Source organism: Oncorhynchus clarkii, chromosome 19 (assembly GCF_045791955.1).
Source record: "Oncorhynchus clarkii lewisi isolate Uvic-CL-2024 chromosome 19, UVic_Ocla_1.0, whole genome shotgun sequence".
NCBI lineage: Eukaryota > Metazoa > Chordata > Actinopteri > Salmoniformes > Salmonidae > Oncorhynchus > Oncorhynchus clarkii.
In genome coordinates this window covers 61997086-62020020 of record NC_092165.1, presented here as the reverse complement: position 1 = coordinate 62020020, position 22935 = coordinate 61997086, and the positions used below count along the sequence as shown (strand labels likewise).

The window sequence follows — 22935 nt, the reverse complement described above, 5'->3', positions numbered from 1 at the left end:
ACTCACCCAGAAAGACTCACAGCTCTTACAGACTTACCCAGAAAGACTCACAGCTGTAAACACTCTTAGAGACTCACCCAGAAAGACTCACAGCTCTTAGAGACTCACCCAGAAAGACTCACAGCTGTAATCACTCTTAAAGACTTACCCAGAAAGACTCACAGCTGTAATCACTCTTAGAGACTTACCCAGAAAGACTCACAGCTGTAATCACTCTTAGAGACTAACCCAGAAAGACTCACAGCTGTAATCACTCTTAGAGACTTACCCAGAAAGACTCACAGCTGTAATCACTCTTAGAGACTTACCCAGAAAGACTCACAGCTGTAATCACTCTTAGAGACTCACCCAGAAAGACTCACAGCTGTAATCTCTGCCTAAGGTGATTCTAACATGTACTGTTGACTTAGGAGGTTGAACACTTATCTAATCAAGATATATTAGTGTTTTATTTTTCATGATTTATTTTTAAACAAATGTTCAAATTTTTCTTCCACTTCGACATTGCAGAGTATTTTGTGTAGATCGTTGTCCCCAAAAAAATGACAATTACTAAACATTTTAATCTCAATTTGTAACACAACAAAAGGTGGAAAAAGTCCAGGGCTGTGAATACTTTCATAAGGCATTTTATATGTGTGTGTGTGTGTATGTGTGTGTGTGTGTGTGGTGTGTGTGTGGTGTGTGTGTGGTGTGTGTGTGTGTGTTCGTGTGTGTGTTCGTGTGTGTGTTCGTGTGTGTTCGTGTGTGTGTTCGTGTGTGTGTGTGTGTTCGTGTGTGTGTGTGTGTTCGTGTGTGTGTTTGTGTGTGTGTGTGTGTGTGCGTGTGTGTGTGTGTGTGTGTGTGTGTATACGGGTGCATGCATGGATGCCAGTGTGTGTGTGTCTGCACGGTTTGTGTGTCTGTCTGTACGGCGTGTGTGTCTGCAAGGTTTGTGTGTGTGTGCAAGGTTTGTGTGTGTGTGCACGGTGTGTGTGTGTCTGCACGGTGTGTGTGTGTCTGCACGGTGTGTGTGTGTGTCTGCACGGTGTGTGTGTGTGTCTGCACGGTGTGTGTGTGTCTGCACGGTGCGTGTGTGTGTCTGCACGGTGTGTGTGTGTCTGCACGGTATGTGTGTGTGTCTGCACGGTGTGTGTGTGTGTGTCTGCACGGTGTGTGTGTGTGTGTCTGCACGGTGTGTGTGTGTGTGTGTGTCTGCACGGTGTGTGTGCGTGTCTGCACAGTGTGCGTGTGTCTGCACGGTGTGTGTGTGTGTCTGCACGGTGTGTGTGTGTCTGCACAGTGTGCGTGTCTGCACAGTGTGCGTGTGTCTGCACGGTGTGTGTGTGTGTCTGCACGGTGTGTGTGTGTCTGCACGGTGTGTGTGTGTGTCTGCACGGTGTGTGTGTGTCTGCACGGTGTGTGTGTGTGTCTGCACGGTGTGTGTGTGTGTCTGCACGGTGTGTGTGTGTCTGCACGGTGTGTGTGTGTGTCTGCACGGTGTGTGTGTGTGTCTGCACGGTGTGTGTGTGTCTGCACGGTGTGTGTGTGTGTCTGCACGGTGTGTGTGTGTGTGTCTGCACGGTGTGTGTGTGTGTGTCTGCACGGTGTGTGTGTGTGTGTGTGTCTGCACGGTGTGTGTGCGTGTCTGCACAGTGTGCGTGTGTCTGCACGGTGTGTGTGTGTGTCTGCACGGTGTGTGTGTGTCTGCACGGTGTGTGTGTCTGCACGGTGTGTGTGTGTGTCTGCACAGTGTGTGTGTGTGTGTCTGCACGGTGTGTGTGTGTGTCTGCACGGTGTGTGTGTGTGTCTGCACGGTGTGTGTGTGTCTGCACGGTGTGTGTGTGTGTCTGCACGGTGTGTGTGTGTGTCTGCACGGTGTGTGTGTGTCTGCACGGTTTGTGTGTGTATCTGCACGGTTTGTGTGTGTGTGTCGGCACGGTTTGTGTGTGTGTCGGCACAGTTTGTGTGTGTGTCTGCACGGTGTGTGTGTGTGTCGGCACAGTTTGTGTGTGTGTCTGCACAGTGTGAGTGTGTGTCTACAAGGTGTGTGTGTGTGTCTGTACGGTGTGAGTGTGTGTTGGCACGGTTTGTGTGTGTCGGCACGGTGTGTGTGTCGGCACGATTTGTGTGTGTCGGCACGGTGTGTGTGTGTCTGCACGGTGTGTGGGTGTGTGTGTGTCTACACGGTGTGTGGGTGTGTCCACCTTGACAGGTTCTGCTGTCAGGGTTGAGGAGGAAGCCAGGGTTGCAGGAGCACGAATAGGAGCCTGGCACGTTGGCACACAGCTGCTGGCAGTACCCGTAGCGACACTCATCAATATCTGGACACAGAGAGATGGAAGTTAATGATCAATATCTAGACACAGAGAGATGGAAGTTTAACAATCAATATCTAGATACAGAGAGATGGAAGTTAATGATCAATATCTGGACACAGAGAGATGGAAGTTTAACAATCAATATTTAGACAGAGAGATGGAAGTTAATGATCAATATCTAGACACAGAGAGATGGAAGTTTAACAATCAATGTATAGATACAGAGAGATGGAAGTTTAACAATCAATGTATAGATACAGAGAGATGGAAGTTTAACAATCAATGTCTAGACACAGAGAGATGGAAGTTTAACAATCAATGTCTAGACACAGAGAGATGGAAGTTTAACAATCAATGTCTAGACACAGAGAGATGGAAGTTAATGATCAATATCTGGACACAGAGAGATGGAAGTTTAACAATCAATATCTAGACACAGAGAGATGGAAGTTAATGATCAATATTTAGCCAGAGAGATGGAAGTTAATGATCAATATTTAGACAGAGAGATGGAAGTTAATGATCAATATTTAGACAGAGAGATGGAAGTTAATGATCAATATTTAGACAGAGAGATGGAAGTTAATGATCAATATTTAGACAGAGAGATGGAAGTTAATGATCAATATCTGGACACAGAGAGATGGAAGTTAATGATCAATATATGGACACAGAGAGATGGAAGTTAATGATCAATATCTGGACACAGAGAGATGGAAGTTAATGATCAATATTTAGACAGAGAGGTGGAAGTTAATGATCAATATTTAGACAGAGAGGTGGAAGTTAATGATCAATATTTAGACAGAGAGATGGAAGTTAATGATCAATATTTAGACAGAGAGATGGAAGTTAATGATCAATATTTAGACAGAGAGATGGAAGTTAATGATCAATATTTAGACAGAGAGATGGAAGTTAATGATCAATATTTAGACAGAGAGATGGAAGTTAATGATCAATATCTGGACACAGAGAGATGGAAGTTAATGATCAATATTTAGACAGAGAGATGGAAGTTAATGATCAATATTTAGACAGAGAGATGGAAGTTAATGATCAATATCTGGACACAGAGAGATGGAAGTTAATGATCAATATATGGACACAGAGAGATGGAAGTTAATGATCAATATCTGGACACAGAGAGATGGAAGTTAATGATCAATATTTAGACAGAGAGATGGAAGTTAATGATCAATATTTAGACAGAGAGATGGAAGTTAATGATCAATATTTAGACAGAGAGATGGAAGTTAATGATCAATATTTAGACAGAGAGATGGAAGTTAATGATCAATATTTAGACAGAGAGATGGAAGTTAATGATCAATATTTAGACAGAGAGATGGAAGTTAATGATCAATATTTAGACAGAGAGATGGAAGTTAATGATCAATATTTAGACAGAGAGATGGAAGTTAATGATCAATATTTAGACAGAGAGGTGGAAGTTAATGATCAATATTTAGACAGAGAGGTGGAAGTTAATGATCAATATTTAGACAGAGAGGTGGAAGTTAATGATCAATATTTAGCCAGAGAGATGGAAGTTAATGATCAATATTTAGACAGAGAGGTGGAAGTTAATGATCAATATTTAGCCAGAGAGATGGAAGTTAATGATCAATATTTAGACAGAGAGGTGGAAGTTAATGATCAATATATGGACACAGAGAGATGGAAGTTAATGATCAATATTTAGACAGAGATGTGGAAGTTAATGATCAATATTTAGACAGAGAGGTGGAAGTTAATGATCAATATATGGACACAGAGAGATGGAAGTTAATGATCAATATTTAGACAGAGAGGTGGAAGTTAATGATCAATATTTAGACAGAGAGATGGAAGTTAATGATCAATATTTAGCCAGAGAGGTGGAAGTTAATGATCAATATTTAGCCAGAGAGATGGAAGTTAATGATCAATATTTAGACAGAGAGGTGGAAGTTAATGATCAATATTTAGCCAGAGAGATGGAAGTTAATGATCAATATTTAGACAGAGAGGTGGAAGTTAATGATCAATATATGGACACAGAGAGATGGAAGTTAATGATCAATATTTAGACAGAGATGTGGAAGTTAATGATCAATATTTAGACAGAGAGATGGAAGTTAATGATCAATATTTAGACAGAGAGGTGGAAGTTAATGATCAATATTTAGCCAGAGAGATGGAAGTTAATGATCAATATTTAGACAGAGAGGTGGAAGTTAATGATCAATATATGGACACAGAGAGATGGAAGTTAATGATCAATATTTAGACAGAGAGATGGAAGTTAATGATCAATATTTAGACAGAGAGATGGAAGTTAATGATCAATATTTAGACAGAGAGATGGAAGTTAATGATCAATATTTAGACAGAGAGGTGGAAGTCAATGATCAATATATGGACACAGAGAGATGGAAGTTAATGATCAATATTTAGACAGAGAGATGGAAGTTAATGATCAATATTTAGACAGAGAGATGGAAGTTAATGATCAATATTTAGACAGAGAGATGGAAGTTAATGATCAATATCTAGACACACAAAGAGACCTGGAACAATCAGGAAAAGCAAAGTTTGACACAGCAAAAAACAAAACTTTAAACATTTACTGTATTTCCACATATAGTAATGATTGACATTTCCGTAATGGTGATATAGCATAGTATCTGTCCTACTCCTGAAATAATATGATTTCATTGTCTGTAATAGTATATATAGTATATATAATAAACCTCAGAACTTACCATTCGTTGCACAACTTTCCCACACACACACACACACACACACACACACAGAGGTTCTTACCCTGACACTGTCCCCCGACCAGCCAGTAGCCCTCGGTACAGGAGCAGGTGTATCCTCCAGCTGTGTTGATACACACCTGGGTGGGGTTACACTGGTGGGAGTCTGTCTCACACTCATCCATGTCTGCAACAGAGGAACAGAGGGAGGTTAGTTTCGAGTGGGTTAAATGCATCCCTCCTCCCCCAACGGAAAATATATTTAGGGATGAGACAGGCAGAGAGAGTGGTGAGACAGACAGAGAGAGTGATGAGACAGGCAGAGAGAGGGATGAGACAGACAGAGGGAGTGATGAGACAGACATAGAGAGTAATGAGACAGGCAGAGAGAGTGTAATGAGACAGGCAGAGAGAGGGATGAGACAGACAGAGAGAGGGATGAGACAGACAGCGAGAATGATGAGACAGGCAGAGAGAGGGATGAGACAGGCAGAGAGAGGGATGAGACAGGCAGAGAGAGTGTAATGAGACAGGCAGAGAGTGTAATGAGACAGGCAGAGAGAGTGTAATGAGACAGGCAGAGAGAGTGTAATGAGACAGGCAAAGAGAGTGTAATGAGACAGGCAAAGAGAGTGTAATGAGACATCTGGGTCTCGCCTTGTGCCTTGATACTATATTTATAATTATATAAAATATATGCAACGATTTTCCACCAACAGGTTTCTGTGTCAATGACAGTCTGAATTCAGGCCATCCTGATTTATAGAGTTAGGTCTGAATTCAGGCCATCCTGATTTATAGAGTTAGGTCTGAATTCAGGCCATCCTGATTTATAGAGTTAAGTCTGAATTCAGGCCATCCTGATTTATAGAGTTAAGTCTGAATTCAGGCCAAGTCTGAATTTCTTGAAGTATGTAAATGTGTAAAACAGGGATCGATTTTGGTACCTGTCCTCTTCACTATTGATATAAACACCATTGGTCAATCTGTCATTATTATTATTATTATTATTATTTTTAACTTAATCTATATTTGGATGATAGCATTATGTGTGCTGTTGATCTGGCTGTTGATCTGGCTGTTGATCTGACTGTTGATCTGGCTGTTGCCCTGACTGTTGATCTGGCTGTTGATCTGGCTGTTGCCCTGACTGTTGCCCTGACTGTTGATCTGACTGTTGATCTGACTGTTGATCTGGCTGTTGATCTGACTGTTGATCTGGCTGTTGATCTGGCTGTTGCCCTGACTGTTGATCTGGCTGTTGATCTGACTGTTGATCTGGCTGTTGATCTGGCTGTTGCCCTGACTGTTGATATGGCTGTTGATCTGGCTGTTGATCTGGCTGTTGCCCTGACTGTTGATATGGCTGTTGATCTGGCTGTTGATCTGGCTGTTGATGTGGCTGTGACAAAACTACCGTCAGATTTAAAAGCTATGTAGGAATCCCTATCTCTGATTTAAAACATGTGCATAACACAGGCAAAATGAAATACGCGTTGTTTTTAAATTCTCTGAAGAAGGTTTCAGATGGACTACATGTTCACCCATTAGACGGTTGGTTCTCTAATCGAACGTGTCCCCCCATATAAATACCTAGGTATTATGATTGATATGGATTTGATGTTTTTTTTTTTTTTTTTTTTTTTAAACATATAGATGAGCTGGTTAAAAAGCTAAGATTTAAAGTTGTATTTTTCTACAGAAACAAGACACGCCGTCATAAATCTTTCTCTGAGCAGTAGGAAGCAGATTATTCAGTTAAACGTTTGATGCGTTGTTGTTTATGGTGATGTTATTCATCAAAGTGCAGCTGCTACTACTCTTAAACCTTTTGGATTCCATCTCCCATAATGCCCTTCGTTTTGTTACAGGTGACAGTTTGTATACTCATCACTGTATCCTGTATCAAAAAGGTTGGCAGGACGTTAAAGACCAAAAAGACTCTCTTTTTGTTTATAAGGCGCTACTTCCTAAACTTCCATCTTATCTAACTTTGCTGCTGAAGCATAAACACCTGAGTTACCTAACACCTGAGTTACCTAACACCTGAGTTACCTAACACCTGAGTTACCTAACACCTGAGTTGCCTAACACCTGAGTTACCAAACACCTGAGTTACCTAACACCTGAGTTACCTAACACCTGAGTTACCAAACACCTGAGTTGCCTAACACCCGAGTTGCCTAACACCTGAGTTGCCTAACACCTGAGTTACCTAACACCTGAGTTACCAAACACCTGAGTTGCCTAACACCCGAGTTGCCTAACACCTGAGTTACCTAACACCTGAGTTACCTAACACCTGAGTTGCCAAACACCTGAGTTACCTAACACCTGAGTTACCTAACACCTGAGTTGCCTAACACCTGAGTTACCAAACACCTGAGTTACCTAACACCTGAGTTACCTAACACCTGAGTTACCTAACACCTGAGTTGCCTAACACCCGAGTTGCCTAACACCTGAGTTGCCTAACACCTGAGTTACCTAACACCTGAGTTGCCTAACACCTGAGTTGCCTAACACCCGAGTTGCCTAACACCTGAGTTCCCTAACACCTGAGTTGCCTAACACCTGAGTTGCCTAACACCTGAGTTACCTAACACCTGAGTTGCCTAACACCTGAGTTACCTAACACCTGAGTTACCTAACACCTGAGTTGCCTAACACCTGAGTTACCTAACACCTGAGTTGCCTAACACCTGAGTTACCTAACACCTGAGTTACCTAACACCTGAGTTACCTAACACCTGAGTTGCATAACACCTGAGTTACCTAACACCTGAGTTACCTAACACCTGAGTTACCTAACACCTGAGTTACCTAACACCTGAGTTGCCTAACACCTGAGTTACCAAACACCTGAGTTACCTAACACCTGAGTTGCCTAACACCTGAGTTACCTAACACCTGAGTTGCCTAACACCTGAGTTGCCTAACACCTGAGTTGCCTAACACCTGAGTTACCTAACACCTGAGTTGCCTAACACCTGAGTTGCCTAACACCTGAGTTGCATAACACCCGAGTTACCTAACACCTGAGTTACCTAACACCTGAGTTGCCTAACACCTGAGTTGCATAACACCTGAGTTACCTAACACCTGAGTTACCTAACACCTGAGTTGCCTAACACGTTCACAGGACTTTTTGAGGTTTCCTAGCGTCTCCACCGAGCTAGGTAAATCTGCTTTTAGTTTAATAAAGCACTGTATTGCTGGAACAAAATTCAAAAAATCCGCTTCATCTTGATGTCTTGGTGCCGTTCGGGCGGTTTAGAGTATTGATTTGGGGACGTATTTCTGGAGGAATGTAACTGTTTTCTGGGTGGTTTGTGATGTTTTATTTGTGCTTCCCATGACTGTATTTTTGTATATATATATATATATACATACACACACACACACACACAGTACCAGTCAAAAGTTTGGACAGACCTACTCATTCCAGGGATGTTCTGTATGCTAGTATTTTCTACATTGTGCAATAATAGTTAAGACATCAAAACTATGAAAATAACTCATGGAATCCTGTAGTAACCATAACAGTGTTAAACAAATTCTTCAAAGTAGCCACCCTTTGCCTTGATGACAGCTTTGCACACTCTTGGCATTCTCTCAACCAGCTTCCCCTGGAATGCTTTTCTGACAGTCTTGAAGCATTTTCCCCCGCATATGCTGAGCACATGTTGGCTGCTTTTCCTTCCCTCTGCGGTCCGACTCATCCCAAACCATCTCAATTGGGTTGAGGTCGGGGGATTGTGGAAGCCAGGTCATCTGATGCGCTCTCTTTCTTGGTCAAATAGCCCTTACACAGCCTGGAGGTGTGTTGGGTCATTGTCCTGTTGAAAAACAATTGATAGTCCCACTAAGTGCAAACCAACCAACTAACCAAATCAACTAACTTTAAGCACCAGCTGTCAAAGCAGCTCACAGATCACTGCACCTGTACATAGCTCATGTCACGCCCTGACCTTAGAGAGACGTTTTATTTCTCTATTTGGTTAGGTCAGGGTGTGATGTGGGGTGGGCATTCTATGTTCTATTTTCTATGTTTTTGTATTTCTTTGTTTTTGGCCGGGTATGGTTCTCAATCAGGGACAGCTGTCTATCGTTGGGTAGCCTAGTGGTTAGAGCGTTGGACTAGTAACCGGAAGGTTGCGAGTTCAAACCCCCGAGCTGACAAGGTACAAATCTGTCGTTCTGCCCCTGAACAGGCAGTTAACCCACTGTTCCCAGGCCGTCATTGAAAATAAGAATTTGTTCTTAACTGACTTGCCTGGTTAAATAAAGGTAAAATAAAAAATAAAAAAATAAAAAAAATACTTAGGCAGCCCTTTTTCCCACCTGTCTTGGTGGGTAGTTAACTTTGTTTATGGCACTTTGCCCTGTAAGCGTCACGGTTGTTTCTTCGTTTGTTGTTTTGTTGGCGACACTTTAAAATAAAAGGAAAATGTACGCTTACCACGCTACACCTTGGTCTACTTCTTTTGACGGCCGTGACAGCCCATCTGTAAATAGCCCATTCAACTCCCTCATCCCCATACCGTTATTTATTTATTTTGTTACTTTGCACAGCAGTATCTCTACTTGCACATTCATCTTCTGCACATCTATTACCCCAGTGTTTATTTGCTATATTGTAATTATTTAGCCACCATGGCCTATTTGTTGCCTTACCTCCCTTATCCTACCTCATTTGCACACACCGTATATAGATTTTTCTACTGTATTATTGAATGTACGTTTGTTTTACTCCATGTGTAACTCTGTGTTTGTGTCGAACTGCTTTGCTTTGTTCTTGGCCAGGTCGCAGTTGTAAATGAGAACTTGTTCTCAACTAGCCTACCTGGTTAAATAAAGGTGAAATCTTTTTTTGTACATTTTTTTTTAAAAGCCCAAACCAGATGGGATGTCATAGCCTTGCAGAATGCTGTGGTAGCCATGCTGGTTAAGTGTGCCTTGAATTCTAAATAAATTGCTTATAGTACCACCAGCAAAACACCCCCCCCCACAACATCACACCTCCTCCTCCATGCTTCACGGTGGGAACCACACATGCGTCAGATCATCCATTTACCTACTCTGCGTCTCACAAAGTCACAGCGGTTGGAACCAAAAATCAAAAATTTGGACTCATCAGACCAAAGGACAGATTTCCATCGGTCTAATGTCCATCTGTATTTGTATTTATTATGGATCCACATTAGTTCCTGCCAAAGCAGCAGCTACTTTTCCTGGGGTTTATTATGGATCCACATTAGTTCCTGCCAAGGCAGCAGCTACTCTTCCTGGTGTTTATTATGGATCCACATTAGTTCCTGCCAAGGCAGCAGCTACTCTTCCTGGGGTTTATTATGGATCCACATTAGTTCCTGCCAAGGCAGCAGCTACTCTTCCTGGGGTTTATTATGGATCCCCATTAGTTCCTGCCAAGGCAGCAGCCACTCTTCCTGGGGTCCAGCAAAATGAAGGCAGTTTATACAATTTTAAAACATTACAATACATTCACAACACATTGGGTGCCCTCAGGGCCCTACTCCACCACTACCACATATCTACAGTACTAAAGTACTAAATCCATGTGTATGTATAGTGCATATGTTATTGTGTGTGTGTGTGTGTGTGTGGTGTGTGTGTCTGTGTGTGGTGTGTGTGTGTGTGTGGTGTGTGTGTGTGGTGTGTGTGGTGTGTGTGTGTCTGTGTGGTGTGTGTGTGTGTGTGTGTGTGTGTGGTGTGTGGTGTGTGTGGTGTGTGTGTCTGTGTGGTGTGTGTGTGTGTGGTGTGTGTCTGTGCCAATGTTTGTGTTGCTTCACATCCCCGTGTTTTTTTATCTGTTTTTTAAATATAATTTTACTGCATCAGTTACCTGATGTGGAATAGAGTTCCATGTAGTCATGGCTCTATGTAGTACTGTGGTCCTCCCATAGTCTGTTCTGGACTTGGGGACTGTGTATAGACCTCTGGTGTCTTGTACATTTAGAACCGTCCCCCCCACCCCAGTACATTTAGAACCGTCCCCCCACCCCAGTACATTTAGAACCGTCCCCCCAACCCAGTACATTTAGAACCGTCCCCCCCACCCCAGTACATTTAGAACCGTCCTCACACCCCAGTACATTTAGAACCGTCCCCCACCCCAGTACATTTAGAACTGTCCCCCACCCCAGTACATTTAGAACCGTTCCCCCAGTACATTTAGAACTGTCCCCCACCCCAGTACATTTAGAACTGTCCCCCACCCCAGTACATTTAGAACTGTCCCCCACCCCAGTACATTTAGAACTGTCCCCCACCCCAGTACATTTAGAACTGTCCCCCACCCCAGTACATTTAGAACTGTCCCCCACCCCAGTACATTTAGAACTGTCCCCCACCCCAGTACATTTAGAACTGTCCCCCACCCCAGTACATTTAGAACTGTCCCCCACCCCAGTACATTTAGAACTGTCCCCCACCCCAGTACATTTAGAACTGTCCCCCACCCCAGTACATTTAGATCTGTCCCCCTCCCATGTACATTTAGAACTGTCCCCCACCCCAGTAAATTTAGAACTGTCCCCCACCCCAGTACATTTAGAACTGTCCCCCACCCCAGTACATTTAGAACCGTCCCCCCACCCCAGTACATTTAGAACTGTCCCCCCACCCCAGTACATTTAGAACTGTCCCCCACCCCAGTACATTTAGAACTGTCCCCCCACCCCAGTACATTTAGAACTGTCCCCCCACCCCAGTACATTTAGAACTGTCCCCCACACCAGTACATTTAGAACCGTCCCCCCACCCCAGTACATTTAGAACTGTCCCCCACCCCAGTACATTTAGAACTGTCCCTTAACCTTGATAGGTGGTAGAAAAGTCACTAATGATCGTGAAGTAACCTTGTTAAGTGGTAGAAAAGTCACTAATGATGGTGAAGTAACCTTGTTAGGTGGTAGAAAAGTCACTAATGATCGTGAAGTAACCTTGATAGGTGGTAGAAAAGTCACTAATGATCGTGAAGTAACCTTGATAGGTGGTAGAAAAGTCACTAATGATCGAGAAGTAACTTTGTTGATTCTACCCAATATTACGTTTCACAAAATATGCAGTTGCTATAGGTCCGTATCACATCAACTGAATGTATTGTGCTTAATGTAGTATGATATAGTTCCCACTGATTGCACGTAAAGAACTGTAATTCTGTGTATTACACTAGATTAAAGACTAATGTTCTGGGTGAAATGCATGTAACTTCCCCTTAAACAGGTTCACACAGTACCCCATAATCACCACATGACATTACATTTCCTTATGTGGATATATTACAAATCAAAATTCCAAACTGTTCATGGTTCTCAGACAATGAAGTCATTTTATATAGAAGGGGAGGGAGGGAGGGAGGGAGGGCAGGGAGGGAGAGCAGGGTGGGTGAGCAGGGAGTAGAGGGAGGGAGTGAGAGCAGGGAGGGAGGGAGGGAGGGAGGGCAGGGAGGGAGGGAGGGAGGGAGAGCAGGGAGTGGAGGGAGGGAGTGAGAGCAGGGAGGGAGGGAGGGAGGGAGGGAGGGAGGGAGGGAGAGCAGGGAGGGAGAGCAGGGAGGGAGGGAGGGAGAGCAGGGAGTGGAGGGAGGGTGTGAGAGCAGGGAGGGAGGGAGGGAGGGAGGGAGAGGAGGGAGGGAGAGCAGGGAGGGAGGGAGGGAGGGCAGTGAGGGAGAGCAGGGTGGGTGAGCAGGGAGGGAGGGAGTGAGAGCAGGGAGGGAGGGAGGGAGGGAGGGAGGGAGGGAGGGAGGGAGGGAGGGAGGGAGGGAGGGAGGGAGGGAGAGCAGGATGGGTGAGAAGTCAGCTAAGCAAAGTGTTCTTGTTTAAAGAGGCAGCTGTGATAAATAGGGGTTAGGGTTTAGGGTTTAGGGTTTAGGGTTAGGGTTAGGGGTTAGTGTTAGGGTTAGGGTTAGGGGTTAGGGGTTAGGGTTAGGGTTAGGGTTGGGGTTAGGGTTGGGGTTAGGGGTTAGGGTTAGGGTTAGGGTTAGGGTTAGGGGTTAGGGGTTGGGGTTGGGGGTTGGGGGTTTAGGGGTTAGGGTTAGGGGTTAGGGGTTAGGGTTAGGGTAAGGGGTAAGGGTTAGGGTTAGGGTTAGAGTTAGGGTTAGTCAGCGTCACAGATGGCACCCTCATCCCTGTATAGTACATGTAGAGCTCTGGTCTAAAGTAGTGCACTATATAGGGAATAGGGCTCTGGTCTAAAGTAGTGCACTAAATAGGGAATAGGGCTCTGGTCTTCAACCATACGACCTAGCTATAGTAACCTTCCTTCAACCATATAACCTCCCTATAGTAAACCTCCCTTCAACCTAGCTTTAGTAAGAAACCTTCAACCATTCATGTATTACTTAATCAATTGATAAAGCTGTCGAAGGAAAATGACGTCTGGATGTGTAAGTTAGGACTGTTGTTGTTAATGCGTTAGTCCACACAAAGAAAGTTTGAATTTAAAACTAAGTCGTCTCCAATCCTACTTCAGTGTTCTAGTCAAAGATTATAAGAAAATTCCCTTGGTTCTAGTGTTTGGTGAGCACAGAATTGCACAACGGTGCCAACAGCTGGATGGGAGGTTACAAATGCGCAAGGCAGTCTACAAAACCAGTACTTAAGGTTAACGATAACGACGCTCTAAAAATGTGTGGTTCAACAAGGGTTCTTCTAAGATCCTCAAAGTTATTTGAAGAACCTTAGGGTTCTAAGGTTCTTAGAACCCCAACCCCATAGAAGGTGGGGTTCATCGAGGAACCTCCTTAGTTGGTGGAGATTCTTGCAGGAACCTCCTTAGTTGGTGGTGGTTCTTGTGGGAACCTCCTTAGTTGGTGGGGGTTCTTGTGGGAACCTCCTTAGTTGGTGGGGGTTCTTGTAGGAACCTCCTTAGCTGGTGGGGGTTCTTGCTGGAACCTCCTTAGTTGGTGGGGGTTCTTGTGGGAACCTCCTTAGTTGGTGGGGGTTCTTGTGGGAACCTCCTTAGTTGGTGGGGGTTCTTGTGGGAACCTCCTTAGTTGGTGGGGATTCTTGCGGGAACCTCCTTAGTTGGTGGGGGTTCTTGTGGGAACCTCCTTAGTTGGTGGGGGTTTCTTGCAGGAACCTAACTGCCCAACTGAAACATTTGGATTTGAAAGGACAGCAGGTGCAGCCACTTAAACTCAATTTAAGGCAAGGTTTGTCCCTTGTATGATCTAAATTGATATTGTTTCATAATGATACCATCTATCTTTATAAAAACAGAAAAGGGTAAGAATATGTAGGCTATAGGAATATGTTGAAGGCTGTATTGGGTGCAGATGACTGAACTTGTCACGACTTCCACTGCAGGTGGCTCCTCTTCCTGTTCAGGTGGCGCTCGGCGGTCGTCGTCACCGGTCTACTAGCTGCCACTGAAGGTGGCTCCTCTTCCTGTTCGGGCGGCGCTCGGCGGTCGTCGTCGCCGGTCTACTAGCTGCCACTGAAGGTGGCTCCTCTTCCTGTTCGGGCGGCGCTCGGCGGTCGTCGTCGCCGGTCTACTAGCTGCCACTGAAGGTGGCTCCTCTTCCTGTTTGGGCGGCGCTCGACGGTCGTCGTCGCCGGTCTACTAGCTGCCACTGCAGGTGGCTCCTCTTCCTGTTCGGGCGGTGCTCGGCGGTTGTCGTCACCGGTCTACTAGCTGCCACTGAAGGTGGCTCCCCTGCCTGTTCGGGCGGTGCTCGGCGGTCGTCGTCGCCGGTCTACTAGCTGCCACTGCAGGTGGCTCCTCTTCCTGTTCGGGCGGTGCTCGGCGGTCGTCGTCGCCGGTCTACTAGCTGCCACCGATCCCCTTTTCCTTTTCGGTTCGTTGTGTCTTAATGGTTGCACCTGTTTCGCGATTGAGTTTTGATTCAGGACTATTTAAGCCTGTTAGGCCCGCCTGTTTTTTGTGCGGGCTTGTTTTCTGTTCGTCTAGGTTGGTCGAGTGTCGTGTTCCCTGTCTGTTTGTGCCCAGTTTTGGGTTGGACACTTTTTTGATTATCGCCTGTTGTTTTGGGCGTTTATGTTGGATACCGCCATGAAGTTGCGTTTCCCCCATTATCCTCTGCCCATTATCCTCTGCTCTCAGTGATTAACTCCGCCCCCCCCCTACCTTTCAAATGTCCTCGTTTATGAAAGAAAATAACATTTTATATAACATTAAAATAACATCAAATTGATCGGAAATAGAGCGTAGACACTGTTTTTTATGGAATATCTACATAGGCGTACAGAGGCCCATTATCAGCAACCATCACTCCTGTGTTCCAATGGCACGTCATTAGAAAACCGTTTTGCAGTTATGTTAGCACAGCTGAAAACTGTTGTTCTGATTAAAGAAGCAATAAAACTGGCCTTCTTTAGACTCGTTGAGTATCTGGAGCATCAGCATTTGTGGGTTCGACTACAGGTTAAAAATGGCCAGAAACAAAGACCTTTCTTCTGAAACTCGTCAGTCTATTCTTGGTCTGAGAAATGAAGGCTATTCCATGCGAGAAATTGACAAGAAACTGAAGATCTCGTGCAATGCTGTGTACTACTCCTTTCACAGAACAGCGCAAACTGGCTCTAACCAGAATAGAAAGAGGAGTGGGAGTGGGTGCACAACTTAGCGTTGTAAATAATAATAATAACTATAAGTAAAAAATGAGTATGGCTGTTGTCGCCAGCCACAAAATACTGTATCTGTGCTAGTCTGTTGCATACTGTATCTGTGCTTGTCTGTTGCATACTGTATCTGTGCTAGTCTGTTGCATACTGTATCTGTGCTAGTCTGTTGCATACTGTATCTGTGCTAGTCTGTTGCATACTGTATCTGTGCTAGTCTGTTGCATACTGTATCTGTGCTAGTCTGTTGCATACGGTTTCTGTGCTTGCCTGTTGCATACTGTATCTGTGCTAGTCTGTTGCATACTGAATCTGTGCTTGCCTGTTGCATACTGTATCTGTGCTTGCCTGTTGCATACTGTATCTGTGCTCCGCCCACCTGACCCTCGAGGCAGTCTGTCAGTATGGTAGTAACAGTATCTGTGCTCCGCCCACCTGACCCTCGAGGCAGTCTGTCAGTATGGTAGTAACAGTATCTGTGCCGAGGCAGTCTGTCAGTATGGTAGGAACAGTATCTGTGCTGAGGCAGTCTGTCAGTATGGTAGTAACAGTATCTGTGCTGAGGCAGTCTGTCAGTATGGTAGTAACAGTATCTGTGCTCCGCCCACCTGACCCTCGAGGCAGTCTGTCAGTATGGTAGTAACAGTATCTGTGCTCCGCCCACCTGACCCTCGAGGCAGTCTGTCAGTATGGTAGTAACAGTATCTGTGCTGAGGCAGTATGTCAGTATGGTAGTAACAGTATCTGTGCTGAGGCAGTCTGTCAGTATGGTAGGAACAGTATCTGTGCTGAGGCAGTCTGTCAGTATGGTAGGAACAGTATCTGTGCTGAGGCAGTCTGTCAGTATGGTAGGAACAGTATCTGTGCTGAGGCAGTCTGTCAGTATGGTAGGAACAGTATCTGTGCTGAGGCAGTCTGTCAGTATGGTAGGAACAGTATCTGTGCTGAGGCAGTCTGTCAGTATGGTAGGAACAGTATCTGGGCTGAGGCAGTCTGTCAGTATGGTAGTAACAGTATCTGTGCTGAGGCAGTCTGTCAGTATGGTAGGAACAGTATCTGTGCTGAGGCAGTCTGTCAGTATGGTAGGAACAGTATCTGTGCCGAGGCAGTCTGTCAGTATGGTAGGAACAGTATCTGTGCTGAGGCAGTCTGTCAGTATGGTAGTAACAGTATCTGTGCTGAGGCAGTCTGTCAGTATGGTAGTAACAGTATCTGTGCTCCGCCCACCTGACCCTCGAGGCAGTCTGTCAGTATGGTAGTAACAGTATCTGTGCTCCGCCCACCTGACCCTCGAGGCAGTCTGTCAGTATGGTAGTAACAGTATCTGTGCTGAGGCAGTATGTCAGTATGGTAGTAACAGTATCTGTGCTGAGGCAGTCTGTCAGTATGGTAGGAACAGTATCTGTGCTGAGGCAGTCTGTCAGTATGGTAGGAACAGTATCTGTGCTGAGGCAGTCTGTCAGTATGGTAGGAACAGTATCTGTGCTGAGGCAGTCTGTCAGTATGGTAGGAACAGTATCTGTGCTGAGGCAGTCTGTCAGTATGGTAGGAACAGTATCTGTGCTGAGGCAGTCTGTCAGTATGGTAGGAACAGTATCTGGGCTGAGGCAGTCTGTCAGTATGGTAGTAACAGTATCTGTGCTGAGACAGTCTGTCAGTATGGTAGGAACAGTATCTGTGCTGAGGCAGTCTGTCAGTATGGTAGTAACAGTATCTGTGCTGAGGCAGTATGTCAGTATGGTAGGAACAGTATCTGGGCTGAGGCAGTCTGTCAGTATGGTAGTAACAGTATCTGTGCTGAGGCAGTCTGTCAGTATGGTAGTAACAGTATCTGTGCTGAGGCAGTATGTCAGTATGGTAGTAACAGTATCTGTGCTGAGGCAGTATGTCAGTATGGTAGTAACAGTATCTGTGCTGAGGCAGTATGTCAGTATGGTAGGAACAGTATCTGTGCTGAGGCAGTCTGTCAGTATGGTAGGAACAGTATCTGTGCTGAGGCAGTCTGTCAGTATGGTAGGAACAGTATCTGTGCTGAGGCAGTCTGTCAGTATGGTAGGAACAGTATCTGTGCTGAGGCAGTCTGTCAGTATGGTAGGAACAGTATCTGGGCTGAGGCAGTCTGTCAGTATGGTAGTAACAGTATCTGTGCTCCGCCCACCTGCCACTCGAGGTCAGTCTGTCAGTATGGTAGTAACAGTATCTGTACCCCGTCTGTGTCGTAACTCCACTAAGGAACACAGTCTGGGAGCCTATCAGTTGGACTCGTGATATGCAGATGTAGGATCATCATTTGATCACCCTGTGGCAGGTAACAGACAGATGGGGGTCTCTGCTAATAGGTAACAGACTGATGGGGGTCTCTCTGCTAATAGGTAACAGACAGATGGGGGTCTCTCTGCTAATAGGTAACAGACTGATGGGGTCTCTCTGCTAATAGGTAACAGACTGATGGGAGTCTCTGCTAATAGGTAACAGACGGATGGGGGTCTCTGCTAATAGGTAACAGACTGATGGGGGTCTCTATGCTAATAGGTAACAGACTGATGGGGGTCTCTCTGCTAATAGGTAACAGACTGATGGAGGTCTCTGCTAATAGGTAGCAGACTGATGGAGGTCTCTCTGCTAATAGGTAACAGACAGATGGGGGTCTCTCTGCTAATAGGTAACAGACTGATGGGGGTCTCTGCTAATAGGTAGCAGACTGATGGAGGTCTCTCTGCTAATAGGTAACAGACAGATGGGGGTCTCTCTGCTAATAGGTAACAGACTGATGGGGGTCTCTCTGCTAATAGGTAACAGACTGATGGAGGTCTCTGCTAATAGGTAGCAGACTGATGGAGGTCTCTCTGCTAATAGGTAACAGACAGATGGGGGTCTCTCTGCTAATAGGTAACAGACTGATGGGGGTCTCTCTGCTAATAGGTAACAGACTGATGGGGGTCTCTCTGCTAATAGGTAACAGACTGATGGGGGTCTCTCTGCTAATAGGTAACAGACAGATGGGGGTCTCTCTGCTAATAGGTAACAGACTGATGGGGGTCTCTCTACTAATAGGTAACAGACTGATGGGGGTCTCTCTGCTAATAGGTAACAGACTGATGGGGGTCTCTCTGCTAATAGGTAACAGACAGATGGGGGTCTCTCTGCTAATAGGTAACAGACTGATGGGGGTCTCTCTACTAATAGGTAACAGTATGATGGGGGTCTCTGCTAATAGGTAACAGACTGATGGGGGTCTCTCTGCTAATAGGTAACAGACTGATGGGGGTCTCTCTGCTAATAGGTAACAGACTGACGGGGGTCTCTCTGCTAATAGGTAACAGACTGATGGGGGTCTCTCTACTAATAGGTAACAGTATGATGGGGGTCTCTGCTAATAGGTAACAGACTGATGGGGGTCTCTCTGCTAATAGGTAACAGACTGATGGGGGTCTCTCTGCTAATAGGTAACAGACTGATGGGGGTCTCTCTGCTAATAGGTTAACAGACGGATGGGGGTCTCTCTGCTAATAGGTAACAGACAGATGGGGGTCTCTCTGCTAATAGGTAACAGACTGACGGGGGTCTCTCTGCTAATAGGTAACAGACTGATGGGGGTCTCTCTACTAATAGGTAACAGTATGATGGGGGTCTCTGCTAATAGGTAACAGACTGATGGGGGTCTCTCTGCTAATAGGTAACAGACTGATGGGGGTCTCTCTGCTAATAGGTAACAGACTGACGGGGGTCTCTCTGCTAATAGGTAACAGACTGATGGGGGTCTCTCTACTAATAGGTAACAGTATGATGGGGGTCTCTGCTAATAGGTAACAGACTGATGGGGGTCTCTCTGCTAATAGGTAACAGACTGATGGGGGTCTCTCTGCTAATAGGTAACAGACTGATGGGGGTCTCTCTGCTAATAGGTTAACAGACGGATGGGGGTCTCTCTGCTAATAGGTAACAGACAGATGGGGGTCTCTCTGCTAATAGGTAACAGACTGATGGGGGTCTCTCTGCTAATAGGTAACAGACTGATGGGGGTCTCTCTGCTAATAGGTAACAGACTGACGGGGGTCTCTCTGCTAATAGGTAACAGACTGATGGGGGTCTCTCTACTAATAGGTAACAGACTGATGGGGGTTTCTCTGCTAATAGGTAACAGACTGATGGGGGTCTCTCTGCTAATAGGTAACAGACTGATGGGGTCTCTGCTAATAGGTAACAGACTGATGGGGTCTCTGCTAATAGGTAACAGACTGATGGGGTCTCTGCTAATAGGTAACAGACTGATGGGGGTCTCTCTACTAATAGGTAACAGACTGATGGGGGTCTCTCTGCTAATAGGTAACAGACTGATGGGGGTTTATCTGCTAATAGGTAACAGACTGATGGGGGTCTCTCTGCTAATAGGTAACAGACTGATGGGGGTCTCTCTGCTAATAGGTAACAGACTGATGGGGGTCTCTCTGCTAATAGGTAACATACTGATGGGGGTCTCTCTGCTAATAGGTAACAGACAGATGGGGGTCTCTGCTAATAGGTAACAGACAGATGGGGGTCTCTCTGCTAATAGGTAACAGACTGAGGGGGGTCTCTCTGCTAATAGGTAACAGACTGATGGGGGTCTCTCTGCTAATAGGTAACAGACAGATGGGGGTCTCTGCTAATAGGTAACAGACAGATGGGGGTCTCTCTGCTAATAGGTAACAGACAGATGGGGGTCTCTCTGCTAATAGGTAACATACTGATGGGGGTCTCTGCTAATAGGTAACAGACAGATGGGGGTCTCTCTGCTAATAGGTAACATACTGATGGGGGTCTCTCTGCTAATAGGTAACATACTGATGGGGGTCTCTGCTAATAGGTAACAGACAGATGGGGGTCTCTCTGCTAATAGGTAACAGACAGATGGGGGTCTCTCTGCTAATAGGTAGCAGACTGATGGGGATCTCTCTGCTAATAGGTAACAGACTGATGGAGGTCTCTCTGCTAATAGGTAACAGACTGATGGGGGTCTCTCTGCTAATAGGTAACAGACAGATGGGGGTCTCTCTGCTAATAGGTAACAGACTGATGGGGGTCTCTCTACTAGTAGGTAACAGACTGATGGGGGTCTCTCTGCTAATAGGTAACAGACTGATGGGGGTCTCTATGCTAATAGGTAATAGACTGATGGGGGTCTCTCTGCTAATAGGTAACAGACTGATGGAGGTCTCTCTGCTAATAGGTAACAGACTGATGGAGGTCTCTCTGCTAATAGGTAACAGACTGATGGGGGTCTCTGCTAATAGGTAACAGACTGATGGGGGTCTCTCTGCTAATAGGTAACAGACTGATGGGGGTCTCTCTGCTAATAGGTAACAGACTGATGGAGGTCTCTCTGCTAATAGGTAACAGACAGATGGAGGTCTCTCTGCTAATAGGTAACAGACTGATGGAGGTCTCTCTGCTAATAGGTAACAGACTGATGGGGGTCTCTGCTAATAGGTAACAGACTGATGGGGGTCTCTGCTAATAGGTAACAGACAGATGGGGGTCTCTCTGCTAATAGGTAACAGACTGATGTGGGTCTCTACTAATAGGTAACAGACAGATGGGGGTCTCTCTGCTAATAGGTAACAGACTGATGTGGGTCTCTAGTAATAGGTAACAGACAGATGGAGGTCTCTCTGCTAATAGGTAACAGACTGATGTGGGTCTCTGCTAATAGGTAACAGACAGATGGGGGTCTCTGCTAATAGGTAACATACTGATGGGGGTCTCTGCTAATAGGTAACAGACAGATGGGGGTCTCTCTGCTAATAGGTAACAGAAAGATGGGGGTCTCTCTGCTAATAGGTAACAGACAGATGGGGGTCTCTCTGCTAATAGGTAACAGACAGATGGGGGTCTCTGCTAATAGGTAACAGACAGATGGAGGTCTCTCTGCTAATAGGTAACAGACTGATGGGGGTCTCTCTGCTAATAGGTAACATACAGATAGGGGTCTCTCTGCTAATAGGTAACAGACTGATGGGGGTCTCTCTGCTAATAGGTAACAGACTGATGGGGGTCTCTCTGCTAATAGGTAACAGACAGATGGGGGTCTCTCTGCTAATAGGTAACAGACTGATGGGGGTCTCTCTGCTAATAGGTAACAGACTGATGGGGGTCTCTCTGCTAATAGGTAACAGACAGATAGGGGTCTCTCTGCTAATAGGTAACAGACTGATGGGGGTCTCTCTGCTAATAGGTAACAGACTGATGGGGGTCTCTCTGCTAATAGGTAACAGACAGATGGGGGTCTCTCTGCTAATAGGTAACAGACTGATGGGGGTCTCTCTGCTAATAGGTAACAGACAGATGGGGGTCTCTCTGCTAATAGGTAACAGACTGATGGTGGTCTCTCTGCTAATAGGTAACAGACTGATGGGGGTCTCTCTGCTAATAGGTAACAGACTGATGGGGGTCTCTCTGCTAATAGGTAACAGACAGATGGGGGTCTCTCTGCTAATAGGTAACAGACAGATGGGGGTCTCTCTGCTAATAGGTAACAGACAGATGGGGGTCTCTGCTAATAGGTAACAGACAGATGGGGGTCTCTGCTAATAGGTAACAGACAGATGGGGGTCTCTCTGCTAATAGGTAACAGACTGATGGGGGTCTCTCTGCTAATAGGTAACAGACTGATGGGGGTCTCTCTGCTAATAGGTAACAGACAGATGGGGGTCTCTCTGCTAATAGGTAACAGACTGATGGGGGTCTCTCTGCTAATAGGTAACAGACAGATGGTGGTCTCTCTGCTAATAGGTAACAGACAGATGGGGGTCTCTCTGCTAATAGGTAACAGACTGATGGGGGTCTCTCTGCTAATAGGTTAACAGAATGATGGGGGTCTCTCTGCTAATAGGTAACAGACTGATGGGGTCTCTCTGCTAATAGGTAACAGACTGATGGGGGTCTCTGCTAATAGCTATCAGACTGATGGAGGTCTCTATGTTAATAGGTATCAGACAGAGGGGGGTCTCTCTGCTAATAGGTAACAGACTGATGGGGGTCTCTCTGCTAATAGGTAACAGACTGATGGGGGTCTCTGCCAATAGGTTAACACACTGATGGGGGTCTCTGCTAATAGGTAACAGACTGATGGGGGTCTCTCTGCTAATAGGTAACAGACAGATGGGGGTCTCTGCTAATAGGTAACAGACTGATGGGGGTCTCTCTGCTAATAGGTAACAGACAGATGGGGGTCTCTGATAATAGGTAACAGACTGATGGAGGTCTCTCTGCTAATAGGTAACAGACTGATGGAGGTCTCTCTGCTAA

The 22935-nt window shown here is 45.5% G+C and overlaps 1 protein-coding gene across 1 annotated transcript in view; it reads right to left on the bottom strand.

The window, feature by feature from the left end:
* Positions 1–22935, bottom strand: part of LOC139374397 (fibulin 5) — a 68987-nt gene that overhangs the window by 21833 nt on the left and 24219 nt on the right. Inside the window, exons 5-6 of the mRNA XM_071115446.1 lie at positions 5109–5231; positions 2187–2303 (exon numbers count right to left, since the gene is read on the bottom strand). Of these exons, the coding sequence (XP_070971547.1) occupies positions 2187–2303; positions 5109–5231 (240 nt within the window). The remainder of the gene's footprint in view (positions 1–2186; positions 2304–5108; positions 5232–22935) is intronic.